Source organism: Hypanus sabinus, chromosome 2 (genome assembly GCF_030144855.1).
Source record: "Hypanus sabinus isolate sHypSab1 chromosome 2, sHypSab1.hap1, whole genome shotgun sequence".
Taxonomy (NCBI): domain Eukaryota; kingdom Metazoa; phylum Chordata; class Chondrichthyes; order Myliobatiformes; family Dasyatidae; genus Hypanus; species Hypanus sabinus.
This window is the reverse complement of record NC_082707.1, coordinates 34,004,327-34,026,242: the sequence shown is the minus strand read 5'-3', so window position 1 is coordinate 34,026,242 and position 21,916 is coordinate 34,004,327. Positions and strand designations below refer to the sequence as shown.

Genomic DNA, 21,916 nt, shown 5'->3' with positions numbered 1-21,916 from the left:
TTACAATGGCTGATTAACCTAATACCAGGTACGTCTTTGGAAACTGGAGCTCCCGGAGGAAACTCATTCAGTCACTGGGAGAACATACAAACTCCTTACAGGCATGGGTTGGAAATGCACCTGACTCACTGGTACTGTGAAGCATTGTGCTATATGTGATTTCCTTGAACATAGAAACATGTTGTACAGCACAGAAGCAGTCCTTTTGGCTGCAGTGTTGTGCCAATCCAGCTAAAAAGCAGATCAAAAACACTCAAATACTAATCCGTTATGACTACACAATATCCGTGTCCCTCCATCTTCCTCATATTCACATGCCTCTCTAAACATCTCTTAAAAGCCTGTAATGTATTTGTCTTTACCACCATACCAGGCAGCGCATTTCAGGCATCCACCATTCTTGAGTAAAAAAGCTTACCCTTCACATCCCCTTTAAACCTAACCCCTCTCACCTTCAATGCATGCTGTCTGGCATTAGACATTTTATCCTGGGAAACAGATACCCCCTGTCTACTCCATCTATGGCTCTCATAAACTTGTAAACCTCTATCAGATCTCCCCTTAGTCACTGGCACTCCAGAGAAATCGGCCCAAGTTTATCCAGCCTTTCATGATATCATATGCCCTTTAAGCCAGGCAGCCTCCTGGTATACCTCTTCTGCACCTTCTCCAAAGGCTCAATATCCTTCCTATAGTCGGGCGGCCAGAATTGTGTGCATTACTCTAGATGTGGCCTAACCAGAGTTTTATAAAGTTGCAACATAACCTCTTGACTTTTGAACTCAGTGCTTCGACCAATAAGAGCAAGCATTCCATAAGCCTTCTTAACCACTTTATAAACCTGCATAGCCACTTTCAGGGAGCTATGAATATGGTTCCCAAGATAGCTCTGCTTAGCAATGCTGTTAAAAGAGCTTGCCTTTAACAGTGCTGTCTCCTTGCATTTGCCCTACCGAGGTGCGACAACTCACATTTATCTGGATTAAATCCATCTGCCAAATGCCCTCATAATTTGCCCTAATCTAATTTAATACTCTCCTGCTATGACCATACCTATCCTTATTTATGGCTATCCTGAACGTTAAGGAGTGGTGATAACTGTTCCCTAACTGTTCACCCACTGATAGGTCAGTCATCTGGCTAGGATCATTACCCACTACCAGATTCAGTATAGCCCCTCCTCCCATTGGACTGTCCACATATTGATTTAAGAAACTTTCCTGGATACACTTAACAAACTCTGCCCCATCTAAACCCTTTGGACTAAGAAGGTCCCAGTTTATATTAGGGAAGCTGAATCCCCCATTACAACAACCCTACTATTTTAACATATTTCCTTAATCTGATTACATATCTGTTCCTCAATATCCCAGGTGGCTGTTAGGGGGTCTGTAGTAAATCCCATCGATGTGATTGCACCCTTTATGAGACCCATCCAAATGGACTCGGTGTCTGACCCCCTCCATTATGTCTCCCCTGAGTGCAGCTGTGATATTGTCCCTAATTAGTAGTGCAACACCCCCCTCCTCCTCATTTTAACTCCTTTTCGATCTTTTCTAGAACTTTGGAAATCTGGTACATTAATCATCCATTCCTGCCCCTCTCTTAGCAGAGTTTCAGTAATGGTCATTACATCATAGTTCCATGTACTGATAAATGCTTTAAGTTCATCACCTTTACCCAGAATACTCCTAGCAATAAAATATACACACTTCAAACTAACTGACCCATCATACCTGGTACTTCGATTTTGCCCATCACTATTTTCCCTGGCCTGGCCCAATGGATCTTTTTTTATTTGGCTTGGGGAGTAAGGAGAAACTTGGAGACATAAGAACCTGTAGTTGCTGTTATCTGGAGCAAACAACAAACTGCTGGAGGAGCTCAGTGTATTAGGTAGCATCTGTGGAAGCAGAAGGATGGTCTGTGTATTGAGTTGAGACACTTCATCAAATGTACAGAGTATTAACGTGAATCATCGATCATTCTTCTGCATTCACAGATGCTGCTTGAAATGCTGAGTTCTGGCAGTTTGTTGTTCTACACTGGAGTAAAATTTGAACCTTTTATTCAGGGGTAAGAATGTTACCAGATGAGCCAAAATAATGTAAGAGGACGGCGTTTAGTTTGCAAACTCCAATGGGGATATAGAGTTACTATTGAAGATGGCAATTTTCATTGGAAAATAAGATTCAGTCCAAGCCTGGATGTACGAAAGTCCCTACTGCACTCTTGCTAGCATTGTTTATGTAACCATTATCATGTGCGTTCTGTGGCTCTAAGTTCATTTTCCATTTCACTTGCTGAACTGATTACTGGGGTCTACAATCCATGAAGTATCTTGTGAAGACTTAAGGTTTAATGTGTTTCTTCAGCTGTAAGTTACTAATGTTGGCATTAATTTAGCATTTTATAGATATGACTCATTAATCTATTCTAATTAAGGAAAGATGTATGAGATGCTTCCTGTTGCTAGGTCAGTCACTGTGCCAATACCTCATCTGTGTTGGTAGACATTTCAATCCTGTGTTATCTGTCCTCAGCTGAGGGTTTCTCAGCTTGTAAGCCTGTCATTGGTACAACTGTGTTCTATTTTTGTTGGCAAGCTTCCTTGAATAATACATTTGATTTACATGCTCCTGAATTTAGAATGTTTAATCAGAAATTGGAATGCTTTATATTGATGCTAACTCAATAGATTTCAATTTTCTCAATGTACAATATCTGGAAAATAGTTGAGGCTCCATGTCTGTTTCTTGTCTAATGCACACAGTGTGATTATTGTTCTGATCCTTTGTGGTTTGGCAGATAATGAAATGGAACTTGATGGTACCAATCAAACATTTGATGCAATTGTAACAGAAAACAGATTTTTTCTTACTAGGATAACCTCATTTTAAAATAGCATCAAAATGAATAAAATGGAATTATCCTTAATTAATCTTAAGGAAGTAATTTTTAATCTCTTCAACATCGTGTGTGTTTATTTATCTGGGCATATAAGGATCTAAGTTTTGATAATATTCTGACTCTTCTGGTTAATTTTTATATCCTTGGATGTTCGACAACCACACCAGAAAGTTTCCCTCGATTTACCACAGATTTTCCAAAAATTACCTCTGTCCCCCTGCCTGCCAACACCATCAACTTGCTGCAGTCAGATTAGTTTAATTTATTATGTGTGTACTTCATGTAGTATTTGTATATGTAAGTAATGGCTGCTCCTGGCAAAAGGCATTTTACTTTTAGGGTGTTCAGTGTGGAAATTGTAACCTCCTAAATTGGGAACAGGTAAGAGGCACTTAAACTCGTCCATTGACTTAGGACCTTACTTTATTTTTACTGTCCATACAAAGATACAGGTCTCCAATAATTTTTAATTTTTATTGCAGCCATCTGAAATCATTTGCAACCACATTAACATTCCATTTTATTTGCATCTATGACCAGATTCATTGGTTAGATATGTATATATTGTGTTATGAAATCCCGTAACTGGATCACTTACCAGCAAAGATAGAGAGGTCCGTCGAAGTCTGATGGTACTATTTTTTAAAGTCTTTATTTATAAAGGGGCACAAAAATAAGATTAATACAAACATTCAGATAATATACATCATCACTACTCAATCTAAAAGCGTGGGTCTAATAATAACCATCAATAGGAAACAGCTCGATCGTTTGTCTAGGGGATAATATATTGTCCGATTGAAATATAAGAGTCACTCAGTTCCTGCAGGCTTCAGCCTTTTGGGGACCGCTGTGTTTTCACTTGTTGGAGAGAGAGAGAGATTGGTGAGAAAAGAAACTTGCCCGGGTCTTTTATGAAGCAATTCCGTTGAATCAGGGGAGCAGGCTTCCCCATTGTTAGCTAAAAGCTGGTTTCCGTGGTTCCAGTCACCGATTCCAGCCACAGAATCGAACGCGCGTGACTTCCTTCAAATGGCTTCCCGCTACTACGGGATCGTTAGCGTTTCTTCTGGTGGATCTGAAGGGGTTGTTCCCCCAGACCCTCTTTTATACTTCCTCACGGGGTCTCAGATGTCATTCAGGTTGGGATGATGCGATCTCTTTCTCAACCAGCCCACTTTGCCCGAGGGCTTGCACGTAGCATAGTCCCCAATCCACAAACGTGGTCTCCAGGAGACAATGGTCAATGTCACATTATTTTGCATCACTGTGGAACGAGGCATTTGGCATGTCTCTCTCTCCCATTTCCTGGGTCTACTGAACCCCCCCCCCCTCTCAACTAGTGCTCTTGCGATTCTCACAAAGGAGGGGGCTGCGGACATAACAATTGTAATACCATTGACTCCTCAAAACTGATTGGTACTCCAGGACCTGGGCCTCAATACCCTGTTGTACAAATGGATCCTGGATTTCCTCACTTGCTGACCTCCATTATTTCAGTTCGGCAAAAGCGTCTCCTCTACTATTTCCATCAGCACTGGAGCACCACAGGCCTGTGTGCTTAGTCCCCTGCTCTACTCGCTTTACACCTATTATTTTGTGGCTAAGTACTGTTCCAACACCATATTCAAGTTTGCTGACGACACCACTATTGGGGGCCATCTCAAAGGTGATGATGAATCAGCATACAGGAGGGACATCGAAAATTTGGCTGAGTGGTGTCACTCAATGTCAGCAACACCAAGGAACTGATTGAAGACTTCAGGAGAGGGAAACCAGACGTCCTTGAGCCGGTCCTCCTCAGAGGATCAAAGGTGGAGAGGGTCAGTAACTTTAAATTCCTGGGTGTTACTATCTCTTAGGACCTGTCCTGGACACATATAAGTGTAACTGCAAAGAAATCACAACAGCACCTCTGCTTCCTCAGGAGTCTGAGGAGATTCTGCATGACATCAAAAACCTTGACAAACCTCTATAGATGTGTGGTGGAAAGTGTATTGACTGGCTGCATTACGGCCTGGTATGGGAACACCAATTGAAAATTCTTCAGAAGGTAGTGGATTTGGCCCAGTACATCTTGGGTAAAGCCCTTGCAACCATTGAGCACACCTACATGAAACATTGCTGTAGAGAAGCAGCATCCATCATATAGATCCTCACCACCCAGGCCATGCTTTTTTTCTCACTGCTGCCATCAGGTAGAGAGTACAGATGCCTAAGGATTCACACCACCAGGATCAAGAGCAGTTACTGCCCCTCAACCATCAGGCACTTGAACAAAAGGGGATAACTGCTCTCATCTACTGAGATGTTACCACAATCAATGATTTCACTTTAAGGATACTTTACCTTGTTATTTCATGCTCTCATTATTTATTGCAACTTATTTAGAATTGCATTTGCACAGTTTGTTGCCTTCTAGGCTCTGCTTGTTCTTACATTGATCCTGTTTGCAGAAACTATTCTATAGATTTGCAGAGTATATCTGCAGGAAAAAGAATCTCAGTGTTGTAAGTGATGACATATATGTGCTCTGATAATAAATTTACTTTGAACTTTGAAGCATGTGATCTGTACCAACAATTTAGAGATTCAACATATAAGTTAGTCAAGGGAACTTCTTGGAGCTAAATATTAATTGGATAAATGTATCTGTGTCACATTGCATTCATGGAAGTATTGCACCTTTGTGTGTTGAGGTTGTCTTTGAAGAATTATGGGAAAAAATGTTTTTAAAGAGAAACAAAATTAGAATAGGAAATACAAAGAAACCTTATACGCACTTTCTCACACTGCATTTTGTTCTCTCACTAAATTTGAAGTATTATAATACAGATGAGCTTTCACTTGAGATCCTGTGATATATTAGAGAGATAGAACATAGAAATCTACAGTATATTACCGGCCCTTCGTCCCACAATGTTGTGCTGACTGCGTGACCTGCTCTAGAAACTGTCTAGAATTTCTCTACTGCATAGTCCTGTATTTTTGTAAGCTCCACATACCTATCTAAGAATCTCTTAAAAGACCCGACTGCATCTGCCTCTACCACTGTCACCGGCAGTGCATTCCATGCACCCACCACTCTGTGTGGAAAAACTTACCTCTGACGTCCCCCTTGTACCTACTTCCAAGCACCTTAAAACTATGCCCCCTCGTGTTAGCCATTTCAGCCCTGGGAAAAAGCCTCTGGCTATTGTTCCGTGCTCGTGACTCATGACAATGGTACCCTTGTCACGTGACTGGGGTTGAAGCTGTACTGGACTTGAGGTAATGGTCTTGTGATGGAGGAGTGATGTCATTTTCCCGCCAGTAGAGATCATGTGACAGGTTTTTTTTACAGGTTATAAAAGGAAGACCCCACCCTGTGAGGAGGGGCAGTTCGTGGCGGGATTTGCCATGTTGACTTCATGCTGCTGCGTGATTTAATGTGATGACGCAGTTTAGTTGAAGGATGAAGTTTTTAATCTAATGCCTAAAGTTTGAAAGGTCATTGCCAGCAGTTTCTTTACAATACTGCTAGTTGAGAATCAGTGGAGAGTGAAGATCGGAGTTCGGGAGTTAAAGATCGAGGAGAATCGATTTTTGACGGTGAAACAGGTTCGACCTTGTTTGATCCTTATTCGGAAGGAATTCGTTGACTGTTCTCATGTTAATCTCTGCGGGATAGCAGAAAAGATTGAGGACAGTGTGGTAAAGGAAAGGTCGGTGCCTTTAAGCCGTTTCATTTCGTTTCGTAAATTCTTTGTGGGAGAAGTTCAACATCAGGGATCGAAGCAAAATGACGTGAAAGAGAATTTAAATCGTCTTAGAAAGTCTCTCCTTTAAATGGACTGTGAGCATTTTGAACTTTTGGCAATATTACTTTAAAGAACTGTTTTTGCAACATTGCTTTAAGAACTGTTTGAGCTGCATCGCTTTAAGAACTGTTCAAGCTGCCGCACAGCAGCTGACTTCCGGTTACGTTAGTGTTTGTTTACTTTTGGGGGGTGTGTTTTCAGTGTTTAATAAACGTGTTATTTGTTATATAAACCCTTCCCTAACTCATATATTTATTGTTGCCTGAATACGTAACACTAACCACACATTCAGTGCTTCTCATCATCTTATACACCTCTATCAGGTCACCTCTCATCTTCTGTTGCCCAAAGGAGAAAAGGCCAATTTCACTCAACCCATTCTCATAAGGCATGCTCCCCAATCCAGACAACATCTTGTAAATCTCCTCTGCACTCTCTCTATAGAATCCACATCCTTCCTGCAGTGAGGTGACCAGACTGAACATAGTACTCTAAGTAGAATCTAAGTAAGGTCTGGTATTGCTGTAACATTACCTCACGGCTCTTGAACTCAGTCCCATGGCTGATGAAGGCCAACGCACCATACACATCTTAACAACACTGTCAACCTGAGTAGCAGCTTTGAGTGTTCCACGGACACGGACCCCAAGACCTTGCTGATCCTCCACTCTGCCAAGAGTCTTACCATTAAAATTATATTCTTTCTTTGAATTTGACCTAACAAAATTAACCACTTCACACTTAACAGATTAGGAGAATAGGCAACAGTGGCAAATGAAATATAATGTTGGAAAATGCATGGTTATGCACTTTGCTTAGTCATGATTCTGATGATAATTCTTGTGATGTACTTCTATGACAGTGTTATCTATCGGGGCATGTTGACATATTTTTGGGGTCAAGGATGTGTAGAGTTCGGAAGCATAACATAAAAAGCGTATACATACACATCATGCATGCACAAAGTTCATATTGAGCAATGGCTAGCAATGATTCAGGACATGTGCTGGTGATATTAAACCTGATTCTGATTATTCCCAGCTTTATACTTAGATGCCTGGTGTTAGGGAGTATTTTGGAGTTATGTGAATATAGCGGATATTAGTTCAAACAAGAACCAGTTTTCAGTTCTTAATGTAGACTGTAAATTTCAAGCAGTTCCTTGATGTTTAAAACCCATCTTTGTAAATAAAGAATACTGTCTGTGAAACATGGGCTGCCCCAGAGCTTCGAGATGGGGTGTGAGCCCATGATTGACTCCATTTCTCAGTGAAAGCATCAAGGAAGATTGAAACATCAAGGTGAGCGAATGTTCCATGCCTCTCGCTCGTCGCTGCTGAAGGAAGATGTCTGCTTGTGACTCTCTCTCTCTCTCTCTCTCTCTCTCTCTCTCTCCCCCCCCCCCCCTCAGTTGCTGCTCCTGAGGGAAGGTCCCTGCGTACAAATGATCACTGTCTCCCTTGATGCTGTCAGAGGATGGTACTGAAGTTCTGGGTCTGTGGTTTGGGGATTAAACAGTAGTTCACTAATTTTTCTGTTGCTATTTGGGTGACTTTGAATCAGGGTGGCCTGCAAATAATAAACACTGAGCTGAACTGACCATGGACTCTTTTGATTTAGTTTTTTAAAAATATTCTGTACGTTTTCACTCATTGGGGGGTGGGGGTGATGATGTTTTTCTTTGAATGGCCTCCATGGTTTTCCTGGTTGCCTGTGGAGAAGATGAATCTTAGGGTTGGATACTGCATACATACTTTGATAATAAATATAGTTTGACTTTGAATCCTTTGACCTTAAATTTGGGTGTCTGGGATCCCTGTCCCCTGAAGCTTTTAGAATATTTCTGTGAGTTACTTTGTCCTAAGGTGTTTGAATATTCAGAGGAGTCTCCCACTAGAGATATTTAATTCAAAGAAAGCATTGTCAATCCTAAATACTGAACTAAATGATGTTATTGTAACTATTCAAATTATATTAAATCATCCACCCTTATCTTTGATCTTAAGGGTATAAAAACTGATGTACTTTTGAGTTTGTGGGACTTTACTGAAAGGGTCTATTTGTTCTGATGAACAAAGACTCCAATATCATCAGTTTTAATGTCTCTCCAGTTACTGAGATCAGTCACAACCTGGACTGCAGAAACTAGTGATCGCAGACAATACAAAGCACAGCGTTCACAGATAATTTGTCCATCAATGTGCCTGCTTTATAAATTCTGTTTTATCTTCCTTCCCTTGTTGAATTGCCCATCTGTGGAAACTGGCAGTTTAAAGATTTCTTAATTTGGAGAGATTTTCCTCATGCAGTTAATTCAAATAGATTTCATACCAGATTTATTTATAACTGCTGTTTCATTTTTCTCCCTCTCCTACAACTGACAGATGTGAACGAATGTGCCAATGATAATGGAGGGTGTCAAGACCAGTGCTGTAACACCATTGGTAGTTATTACTGCAAATGTCCAACAGGACAGAGACTAGAAGCTAATGGGAAATATTGTGAAGGTGAGTTGATTCATTTTTTAAAAAAAAACACTTCTGTGAATGATACAGGAGGAAACTTTTTAGCCCATCAAATCTGCTCCGGCTGTCAGAGCATTCCCACTGGATTCATTCTCCAATTACTTCCCTGTGACCTATTCTCAAAGTGGAGTTTATTTTCATTTGTACAAGGATGTGTATGCACAGAGGCAATGAAAAATCTGCAGCAGCATCACAGGTTCATGGCATTGTATAAGTAATCTTAACAAGAAAAGCTTACACAGTTACACAGAATTTTTACAAGAAAGAACACAATTAGAACAAAAAAGTTGATTATATATCCATCAACTCCCCCCTTCTGCTCATCTCACCTACCCCAGGGGCAAAGCAGCCATTTAACCTGCCAGCACATCCTAAGAATTTGGGAGGCAGTCAGAGCACCAGGGGGAAGTCCACGTGGTTACAAAGAGCATGGAAATTCCACACAGACCAGAAACAAACCTGGATCACTAAAGCTGGATCACAGCAGCAATGTCTGAGTGATACTCTTTGGGAATAATGCAAACAAGCTATCCAACATCTTGCCAAATGACAGTTGATGTCATAACTGCTGATATTTCCCTTCACTTCACCCTTTTGCAGATTGCCAAACTTTAAGCAGTTGCTCACCAGCAAGATCTCACCAGTGAAATTAGACCCTTGCACAATGCTGGGACCCAGCATTTCTGATCCGAGATCCTGTAGGCAGTATTCTTTGTCAATGATCCGAGCTACACTACCATTTCCATAGCAGCTGGCCTGCTGAATATCTGAGGATTTCTGGCTGAGTGAGACCTGGTATCTGAATCTGGGACTTGTATGGGGCCTGGATATGGGGTGGCCATGGGAACTCCTTTAGTGTGTATATTTTACTTTATGTAGCTGTTCGTTGGTTAGAGGTAGAAAATATAGCCGATGCAAAGTCTTGCACAGCACTTTGCCCACCAGCTGTGTATATCAGAGGATATTGCCTATGAATTTCCACTTATTACACTGGACAACAAAGATTTTGCTTCCTGAATACTTTTGGGTATATCTTAAGGATTTTGGGCTGCTGATTATGAAACTCACCATGAAATTTCCCTATTACACACTGTTTTTGATATGAGTGGCAAGATGTGCTGAAGGATTATATCAGAAAACCCAATGGAATTTAAAGTATAAGAGAAATTATTACCACTTCATAGAAACATAGAACTATACAGCTTAGAACAGGCCCTTTTGGCCTAGCTTGCCCATTCTGACTGTGCTGCCTATCTACAATAATCCCAATTGCCTGCATTTGGCCCATATTTCAATCCTTTTGCATTCAAGTAAGTGTCCAAATGCCTGTGAAATATTGTAATTGTACTTGCCTCCACTACCACCATTAGCAACTCTTCCTAGATATTCACCACCCTCTGCGCAAAAAACCTACCCTGAAGATCTCTTTTAGCTATCTCTCCTCTCACCATAAACCCTGTGCCCTCGAGTTCTTGACTCCCCTTTGCTGGGAAAAATGATACTGATGATCCTATCTATGGCCCTCATTAAGTCATAAATCTCCATAAGATCACTCTTCAGTCTTCTATATCCCAGTGAGAATAGATCCAGCCCATCCAAACTCTCCATATAATTACAGCCCTCTGTTCCAAAGCAGTTCTTCCTACAATAGAGAATGGCAGGCTTTTGTTTCTGAGCCCACATGAGGCTTGTAGACCAGTTTAGAAATGAGCGTTACGAGATCTATAGCTACTCTATAGTGCTGAGGTCAAGAGGGTTGAGTGCTTCAAGCTCCAAAGAGTGAACTTCATCAATAGTCCATCCTGGTCCAGGCATGTGGACACCATGGCCAATAAAGCTCACCCGTGCCTCTACTTCCTTGAGACTAAAGAAATTTGATATGTCTACTTTGACCCTCACTGATTTTTATCAATGCACCATAGAAAACATCCCATCAAGCCACACCATGGCTTGATGTGGTAACTGCTGTGCCCGAGGACATTGTAAAGGAGCCATCTTAATCAAAGATTCTACCCACTTTAGCCATTCTCTCTTTTATTCCCTAGCATTGGGCAGAAGATGCTAAAGACTAAAAACAAGTGCCACCAGTTCAAGGAGCACTTCTATCTTGCTGTAATAAGGCTGCTGAATTGTTCTCTAGTATTATAAAATGTAATTGTAACCTCACAGTCTACCTTCCTGTGACATGGCATCCTGCAGTCCACCTGCACTGCAGTTTCTCTACAATTGTAACACTTTATTCTGCTCTTTATTATTAGTACCTCAGTGCACCAAGGTGACGATTTGATCTATATGGATGGTATGCAAGACAAATTTTTCACAGTAACTCTGTACATATGATAATAATAAACCTATTTGGCAATTTGCTCTCTGTTTCCTTCCCTGCCTAAAGTGTTTCCATTTAAAGTTATAATGTGCTATAATCCTGAGGGTTTGGGGAATACTGCTGAACTATTTATTATGTATGATGATTGTTAAAAAGCAATATAGGCAGAAATTTGATAGATATCCATTTGACTCATCTGATTAAAGGTGTCTGTGGTATTAGGAACTTAAGGAATTCTTTTATTGATGAATAGAGTGCCTGAATGGTTATATGTTTAAATTTTGTGAAGGGATGTAGTTTTAAGGCTGTTGTTAGCCTGTTATATAATCAGACACTATGACCAGCTAGAGGTCTGATTGGCTTCTTGACCCAAAATGAGTAAAATCATGCAGTATGACCACTTAGTGTATTGTAGGAAGTACAGCGGATTCCAATTAATTGGGATTTACCGGGACCAGTACATTTTGGTTCAATTAAGCAGCTGCCCCAATTTGCCAAAGTTACATTAAAAAAACAAACTACTATTTAACTATCAAATTATGTTTTAAATACAGAACAAATTAGAACACTGTCAATCATTCTACATTACTATAAAGCTGTGCATCAGTTAATGACAGAGGAATTCATACAGTGTACGGTTCCACATTCTATTTATTGACTGTAAATGAACAAAATCAGTGCAGACACCTCGTGTGGATAATGGACTGTCTTCATACAATCCCCTCGATCATGGTGTCCTACAAATCTTCATTTTCATTGTAACATTCTAGATGATTGTCGACACCTTCAAATTCTTCATAGTTCCTAACTTGTTGAACTTATTTATTTACTTTGTTTTGGGTTACAGCACAGCGTAGGCCCTTCTGGTCTAATGAGCCACACTGCTGCAACTGAAACATGTCATTGCAATAGAAAGAGTGCAGAGAACATTTGCAGGGGCTTTGCCAGGAATTGAAACTTTGAGTTGCAGGGAAGTTTTGAATGGATTAGAACTTTATACCCTGGAGTGAAAAGGAACAAGGGGAGATACAAATTCATGAGGGGTATAAACAGGGTAAATGCACGTAAGCTTTTTCCACAAAATACTGGAACTAGAGGTCATGGGTTAAGAGTAAAAAGTAAAATGTTAAGAGGAGCATGAGAGGGAGGCTACAACCAATGCACCAATCATGAGTTGGAGAGCAGGGAAGGTTTTTTCCAGCATTAAAGAGAGACACTGTCTCTTGGAGTGTTCTCCAATGAAGCGGTCATCATGGGAGTGGTCTGAGTCAGTGGTAGGGTTTTGGTTCATTTGGGCTTTAGTGAAAGTGGGCTTCAGCGAGGTAAGTGGACTTTATATTTTCCTTGCATTTTTTGAGGAATAGAGAGTGAGATATGCCAACTAGTGGAATGGTGCTGCAGCAACAACCTGGCACTCAACGTCAGTAAGACGAAGGAGGTGATTGTAGACTTCAGGAAGGGTAAGAATAAGGAACACCTACCAATCCTCATACAGGGATCAGAAGTGGAGAGAGTGAGCAGCTTCATGTTCCTGGGTGTCAAGATCTCTGAGGATCTAACCTGGCCCCAACATTTCGATGTAATTATAAAGAAGGCAAGACAGTGGCTATACTTTATTAAGAGTTTGAAGAGATTTGGCATGTCAACAAATGCACTCAAAAGCTTTTATAGTTGTACCATGGAGAGCATTCTGACAGGCTGCATCACTGTCTGGTCTGGAGGGGCTACTGTACAGGACCGAAAGAAGCTCCAGAAGGTTATAAATGTAGTCAGCTCCATCTTGGGTACTAGCCTACAAAGTACCCTGGACACCTTTAGGGACCGGTGTCTCAAAAGGGCAATGTCCATTATTAAAGACCTCCAGCACCCAGGGCATGCCCTTTTCTATTTGTTACCATCAGGTAGGAGGTACTGAAGCCTTAAGGCATACACTCAGTGATTCAGGAACAGCTTCTTCCCCTCTGCCATCTGATTCCTAAATGGACTTTGGAGCTTTGGACACTACCTCACTTTTTTAATATACAATATTTCTGTTTTCACACATTTGTTAATAATCTGTTCAAAATATGTAATTGATTTACTTGTTTATGTATTATTATGTTTTATTTTATTTATTTTTTTAATCTCTGCTAGATTATGCATTACATTGAACTGCTGCTGCTAAGTTAACAAATTTCACGTCACATGCCGGTGATAATAAACCTGATTCTGATTCTGATATCTTATGGAATTTCCTCATTTAGAGGGTCATGAGAGTGTGAAATGAGCTGCTAGTGGAAGTGGTGGATGCTGGTTCAATTTCAGCATTTACAGGAGATTTGGTGAGGCACATGAAAGGGAAGGGTATGGATGGGGGTACGGGGGTTATGTTCAGGGTGCAGATTGATAGGGTGAGGCAGATAAATAGTTCACATGGAATAGATGGGTGAAAAGTCCTGTTTCTGTGCTTTAGCATTCTATAACTCTACAAACAGATACCTGTTTGCACTCTTCTGATTTTAATCTCCCCACATTCCCATCAGACCCCCTCATTTGTACCACAGACCTACCTATTAAGGACAATCCAGAGAGCTAATTAAGCAACACACACAAAATGCTGATGGAACGCAGCAGGCCAGGCACCATCTATAGGAAGAAGTACAGTTGACGTCGCAGGCCGAGACCCTTCATCAGGTCTAACTGAAAGAAGAGAGAATAAGAGATCTGAAAGTGGGAGGGGGAGAGGGAAATCCGAAATGATAGGAGAAAACAGGAGGGGGTTGGGATGAAGCTAAGAGCTGGAAAATTGATTGGCAAAAGGGATACAGAGCTGGAGAAGGGAAAGGATCATGGGACGGGAGGCCTAAGGAGAAAGAAAGGGGGAGGGGAGCACCGGAGGGAGATGGTGAACAGGCAAGGAGTGATTGTGAGAGAGGTAGAGAGAGAGGGGAAAAAAAGAGAAAGTGGGGGGGGGGGGGAGAGAGAGAGAATGAGAATAATAAATAAATAAATAAATAGATAGATAGATAGATAAATAAGTAAATAAAGGATGGGGTAAGTAGGGGAGGAGGGGCATTAATGGAAGTTAGAGAAATCAATGTTCATGCCATCAGGTTGGAGGCTACCCAGGCGGAATATAAGGTGTTGTTCCTCCAACCTGAGTGTGGCTTCATCTTGACAGCAGAGGAGGCCGTAGATAGTCATATCAGAATGGGAATGGGACGTGGAATTAAAATGTGTGGCCACTGGGAGTTCCTGCTTTCTCTGATGGACAGAGCGTAGGTGTTCAGCAAAATGGTCTCCCAGTCTGCGTCAGGCCTCACCAATATATAAAAGGCCATACCGAGAGCACTGGATGCAGTATACCACACCAGCCGACTCACAGGTGAAGTGTCGTCTCACCTAATTAAGCTATTAACCCATAAACCTTCGAATTAGAACTGAAATGAACACTCAGAGGTAGCCCGCATGATGGGAGAGAGTGAGAGATCGAGACAGAGAAGGAGAATGAGTGCAAACTTCACAAAGAGAGCATGAGAAGAACCCTGTGCAGGGTCAACCCATGGAAGGCTGCTGGACTAGACAACATCCCTGGTAGAGTGCTCAGAGGATGTGCAGACCAGCTGGCAGATGTTCTCACTGACATCTTCAACATCTCCCTGAGCAGCGCCACCGTTCCAACGTGCTTCAAGGCCGCCACCATCGTCCCCGTGCCGAAGAAGTCTTCAGTGTCCTGCCTAAATGACTACCATCTCGTTGCACTCACATCCATCATCATGAAGTGTTTCGAGAGGCTCGTCATGAGGCATATCAAGACCCTGCTGCCCCCCTCACTGGACCCCCTGCAGTTTGCATACTGTCACAACCGCTCAACAGATGATGCCATTGCCACCACCCTCCACCTGGCCCTAACCCACCTGGACAAAAAGACACATACGTTCGGATGCTGTTCGTAGACTTCAGTTCAGCATTCAACACAATCATCCCTCAGAAACTGATTGGAAAGCTGAGCCTACTGGGCTTGAACATCTCCCTCTGCAACTGGATCCTAGACTTCCTGACTGGGAGACCTCAGTCAGTCTGGATCGGGAGCAGCATCTCCAACACCATCACACTGAGCACGGGGGCTCCCCAGGACTGTGTGCTCAGTCCACTGCTGTTCACTCTGCCGAACAACGACTGTGCTGCAACACACAGCTCGAACCACATCATCAAGTTCGCCGATAACATGACCGTGGTGGGTCTCATCAGCAAGAATGACGAGTCAGCTTACAGAGAGGAGGTGCAGCGGCTAGCGGACTGGTGCAGAGCCAACAACCTGTCTCTGAATGTGAACAAAGCAAGAGAGATGGTTGTTGACTTCAGGAGGGCACGGAACGACCACTCCCCACTGAACATCGACGGCTCCTCGGTAGAGATCATTAAGAGCATCAAATTTCTTGGTGTTCACCTGACGGAGAATCTCACCTGGTCCCTCAACACCAGCTCCATAGCAAAGAAAGCCTAGCAGCATCTCTTCTTTTTGCAAAGGCTGAGGAAAGTCCATCTCCCACCCCACATCCTCATCACATTCTACAGGGGTTGTACTGAGAGCATCCTGAGCAGCTGCATCAGTGCCTGGTTGGGAAATAACACCATCTCGGATCGCAAGACCATGCAGCGTATAGTGAGGTCAGCTGAGAAGAGCATTGGGGTCTCTCTTCCCGCCATCACGGACATTTATACTACACGCTGCAGCCGCAAAGCAAACAGCATTATGAAGGACCCCATGCACCCCTCATACAATCTCTTCTCCCTCCTGCTGTCTGGGAAAAGGCTCTGAAGCATTTGGGCTCTCACAACCGAACTATGTAACAGTTTCTTCCCCCAAGCTATCAGACTCCTCAATGCCCGAAGCCTGGACTGACACCTTGCCCTACTGTCCTGTTTATTATCTATTGTAATCCCTGCACTATTTTTGTGCACTTTATGCAGTCCAGTGTAGGTCTGTAGTCTTGTGTAGCTTTCTCTCTATTTTTTTTTATTACGTAGTTCAGCCTAGTTTTTGTACTGTGTCATGTAAACCATGGTCCTGAAAAACGTTGTCTCATTTTTACTATGTACTGTACCAGCAGTTATGGTCGAAATGACAATAAAAGTTGACTTGACTTGAAAACTTTGAAGGGAAAATGACAAAACACATTGCTTCTCAGATCTTGCCTTGTCTTGCAGAGGACTGTGCATTTGGTTATTTTATTTGCATGCATGGGTCTGGACACTTAACTGAATACATGCATCATATGCCAAGTTCTTTATGAGATTTCCCTCTCTGTAATTCACTGTGCTCATTACTGTCACTTCCACCACATCTTTTGGGAGTTTGTGAACAGCAAGTTCTTTGAGAATGTTCATGCAGTGAACTCAAGCTGTGAAGTTGGAAAGAGCAGCTGTTGAAGGAGGTGTGATTTTAAGTGTAATGTTTAAAATGTTGAGGTCCTATCTTTATTCTTTCTCCTAAGTCTCTGCCCAATTCAACAACTGATCATTATCATCATGCATCCCATGTCCATCTCCCAAGTCTGTGAATTACCACAAGCCTGCTGGGGAAATCAAAGGTCCAACGTCTGCAAATCCATGAGTTCACTGGAGGTTGGAGACCAAACATGGCCCGTCTGGGGTTAGAGGTCGGTGTACGTGTGTGGATGGAGGGTAGGAATTGGACGTGCTTTGCTGTTGTTGCCTTTGTGTTCCATGTTGTTATGTTCTGTGAGCTTTCTGGGATGTTATGCTGCTGCTGGAATGTGTGGTGACACTTACGGGCTGCCCCAGCATGGTCAGCTGTGTTGGTTGCTCAGGAAAATAAATCGCTGTATGTTTCAATGTGTATGTGATAAATAAATTGCAATCTGAATCTGAAACATTATTAGCACGTGTGAGCATCAGCCATGTAATCTTCCTTGTGCAGCATTGAAGTTGCTGCATCAGTCACCAGTGGGAGGAACTTCTGACTGTTCAGGGTCTCTGAGGCTTCAGGGTTATCTGGTCTATGAACTGACTAGATAATCCCGGACACATAATGTTGGCATTAAAGTTTATCTGACCTTTGTTTTCAATCTGGAGTTGGTCGCATGAGTGGTTTAGCCCATCCATCAGTGAGCCAGCCATTTCCAGCTGCTTTCCTTGCTAGTGAGGCTTCTTGTTGGGAGCTGAGATTCCATGAAACTGGGTGGGTTGGTTAGGAAAATGCAAAAAGTCTTCAAGTCGATTTAGATACATTCAGCCAGAGAGGAAATACTTCTTTGCTTGGAAACCATTTTGGGATGTTCTTGGTCATATGTCCCAAGTAGCTGTGGGTATTCTTCTTGCCTGTATGCATATCAACCTCAACTTTGAACACATGCAGTCCACCATTGCCATAATATTGCTGCAGTCTGAATACAGAATACACTGCAGCATCTAACCTAAAGGTGTGGTTGGTAAGTGGGATGCCTTCAAAAATGAAATTTTGAGAGTATGGAGCTTGTATGTGCCTGTCAGAATAAAAGGTAAAGATAACAAGTGTAGGCAACCTTGGTTTTGAAGCGATACTGAGGCCCTGGTTAAGAGAGAAAAACGAGGTGCAGAGCAGGTATAGGCAAGTAGAAACAAATGAGGGGCTTATGGAGTAAAGAAATGCAGGAGAACACTAAATAAAGAAATCAGGAAGGCTAAAAGAAGGCATGACGTTACTCTAGCAGACAAGGTGAAAGAGAATCCTAAGGGATTCTGCAGATATGTGAATAGCAAAATAATTGCAAGGGACAAAATTGGTCCTTTGGAAGATCAGAGTGGTAATCTATGCATGGAGCCAAAAGAGATGTGGGAAATCTTAAATGAATATTTTGCATTTGTATTTACTCAGGAAATGGATACAGAGTCTATAGAGTTGAGGCAAAGTGGCATCAACTTCATGGACCCTGTACAGATTGCACAAAAAGAGCCGTTTGCTTTCCTGAGGCAAATCAGGGTGGATAAATCCCCAGGACCTGACAAGGTGTTCCCTTGGACCCTACAGAAGGTGAATGCAAAAATTGCTGGGGCCTTAGCAGAAATATTTAAATCATCCTTAACAACAGGAGAGATACCAGAGGGCTGGAGGATAGCCAGTGTTGGATTACTGTTTTTGAAAGGCTCTGAACATAAACCAGGAAATTTAGGCCTGTGAGTCTGACATCAATTGTAGGAAAGTTATTGGAAGGTGTTCTAAGGGACCGGATGTATCAGCATTTGGATAGACATGGACTGATTTAGGGTAGTCAGCTTGGCTTTGTGTGTGGTAGGTCATGTCTAACCAATCTTATAGAGTTTTTCAAGGAAGTTACCAGGAAAGTGGATGTAGGCAAGGCAGTAGATGTTGTTTATATGGACCTTAGCATGGCATTTGACAAGACCCCGTATGGGACATTGGTCAAGAAGATTCAGTCACTCGGCTTTTAAGATGAAGTAGTAAATTGAATTAGACATTGTTTTTGTGGGAGAAGCCAAAGTGGTAGTAGATGTCCAATCATAAACAAGAGAAAATCTGCAGATGCTGGAAATCCAAGCAACACACAAAAAGTGCTGGAGGAACTCAGCAGGCTAGGCGGCATCTAGGAGGAAAGTACAGATGACATTTCGGGCTGAGACCCTTCAGCAGTCCTGTAAATGTCAACTATACTCATTTCCATAGATGTTGCCTGGCCTGCTGAGTTCTTCCACCGTTTTGTGTGTGGAAGTAGATGACTGCTTCTTTGACTGGAGGCCTGTGGCTAGTGGTGTGCCGTGGGATCAGCGCTGGATCTGTTGTTGTTTGTCATCCATACAAATGATCTGGATGATAATGAGGTTAACTGCATCAGCACATTTGTGGATGACACCAAGATTGGGGATGTGGTGGATAGTGAGGGAGGCTATCATGGCTTCAGTAGGTTTCAATTGGTTCATTTAATGTCAGAGAAATGTATACAATATACATCCTGAAATGCCTTTTCTTTGCAACCATCCATGAAAGCAGAGGAGTGCCCCGGAGAATGAATGATGGTTATATGTTAGAACCCCAAAGCCCCCACCAGCTCCCCCTCCCACACACAAGCAGTAGCAACACAATGACCCCCCACCAGCAAAGAAGCATCAGGGCCCCCCCACTGAGTACCCACACGTGCAACAAAGCTGTACCCCAAAGACTACTTGTTCCCCCAATAATTCAACATACCACAGGCTCTCTCTCTCTCTCTCTCCCTAATGAGGGAAAGAAGAAGTTCCCTGTTTCACAGTAAGAGGTGAGACATAACAAACTGATTATGTCGCTGATTTATGGTGTTAAAAGTCTGTTGCATCGCTTTTTCCAAGCTCTGTGCCCAAAGGACTCGGGTCTCTGGGCAAACAGCCAGCAGCAAGCCTGCTGCTTCCGATCTGCCGTGTACTCCCACGACGCCTCAGTTGGCAGCATCCTTGAATCAGCCCGTCTCCAGAGCCATGAAGGCATGCTGGTCTTCCAGGATACGTCCTTGGGTTATCGAAAAGTAGCCGGTTGTGAAGCACTGAGAGCGGGTCCCACTCCTGCAAAGAACTAAAGTCAGTGTGTCACTCCAGTTCAGGGTCTTCACGAGAAGCTTCAAAGGGAAAAGGAGATATCAAGGATAGAAATAAAGCTATTTCAGAAGATGCAAGTGAAGGAGTCGCCGTTTAGCACCATCATAACTAAGCTGCGCCCTCCCGTTTGCAGAGGAATCTGCATCAGCTGGAAAAATAGGCTGAAAAATGGCAGATGGAATTTATTGCAGTCGTGCAAGGTGTTACACTTCATTGGAGCCAACCAGGGTAGGTCTTACACAGTGAACGGTAGAGCACTGAGGAGTGTGATAAAACAGAGGGATCTGGCATACAGATCCATATTTCATTGAATATGGCATCACAGGGAGATGGGGGTCATAAAGAAAACATCTGGCATTGTCCTTCATAAATCAATATATTGAGTATAGGAGATGGGATGCTATGTTCAAGTTGTACAAGACTTGGTGAGGCCTGATTGAGAGTATTGTGTGAATTTTTTCTCACCTATCTAAAGGAAAGATAGAAATAAGATTGAAAGAGTATAGAGAAAACTTATAAGAATGTTGCCAGGTCTGGAGGACCTGAGTTACAAGGAAAGATTGAATAGGTTAGGACTTCATTTTTTAGAATACAGATGTTTGAGAGGAGATTTGATATACAAAAATTATGAGGGGTATAGATAGGGCAAATGCAAGCAGGCTTTTTCCACTGAGGTTGGCTGAGACAACAACCAGGGGTCATGGGTTGAAGATGAAAGGTGAAAAGTTTAAGGGGGACATGAGGGAAAGCTTCTTCACTCAGAGGGTCGTGAGAGAGTGGAATGGCCTGCCAGCACAAGTGGTGCATGCACTCTTGATTTCAATGTTTAAGGGAAGTCTGGAAAGGTACATGGAGGGTAGAGGTTTGGAGGGCTGTGGTCCTGGTGCAGGCTGATGAGAGCAGGAAATATTTAGCTAGTCAGATAATGTTTGTGGAAAGAAAAATGGAGTTAAAGTTTTAGGTCAACAATCCTTCGTTAGAGCTGTGAAAGAAAATATTAAGTTGCAGAGAAGCTGGAAGAATGGAATGGACAGGAGAAAGGGAAAGGAGATTGGGCTGGGCAATATTACTATGAGGATTAATGTGGGCAATTGGAAGGTGATATGAAAGTGTGATTTGTTGCAAATAGCAGAACAGGGTTCACTTATAGAGATGGAAAACTGAACCAATATTGCAGAGGAATGACTGGCAGAAGAAATATTCTATTTTAGTTTTCATTTATGGAGCTTGTTAACTTTCTAGAGTTTAGTATCTGTTTCATTATAAGTGAGGACTTTTGTGGCCCTCGCCATGAATAGCTGACATCTGAGTTTCAATATGAACTTCACAGATCCTGTGAAAATGAAGGGAACGTTGGTTTTATCTTTTTGGCTCAGTCTGTTTTACTGAATGAAGTAAATTCTTGAACAGATTGTGTGTATTCCGGTTTGACAGTTACATAATGATTATTCAGCAAAATCTTCCCAAAGGGATCCAGCTTATGTCCAACAAGCTTGAATTTTCAGACTAATTTTCCAAACTTACCGAGCAGGGTATTTTGATCCACAGAGGAATCAAATGGCAGGAATAAGAGTTAACTGAGTCTGGATATACAATTAATTGTCCAGAAAAAAAAAAGCCTGTACTTGCCATTAAAAGCAATTGCGGAAGGTCTGATTGGCAGGGTCAGCAAGAGGAGCCCACACTTCAAGTTGCCTTAAGATCTGTAAATTTTTATCACTTATAGAAATAGCAAAGTGTATCTAAACTGCTGTCAAGAGTGGAATGGAATTGCACAATGGAGTTTT

At 42.2% G+C, this 21,916-nt stretch overlaps 1 protein-coding gene across 1 annotated transcript in view; it reads left to right on the top strand.

Moving 5' to 3' along the window:
* Positions 1-21,916, top strand: part of LOC132404528 (multiple epidermal growth factor-like domains protein 6) — a 413,466-nt gene that overhangs the window by 254,281 nt on the left and 137,269 nt on the right. The window contains exon 5 of the mRNA XM_059988705.1: positions 9,095-9,217. Coding sequence (XP_059844688.1) covers positions 9,095-9,217 — 123 coding nt within the window. The remainder of the gene's footprint in view (positions 1-9,094; positions 9,218-21,916) is intronic.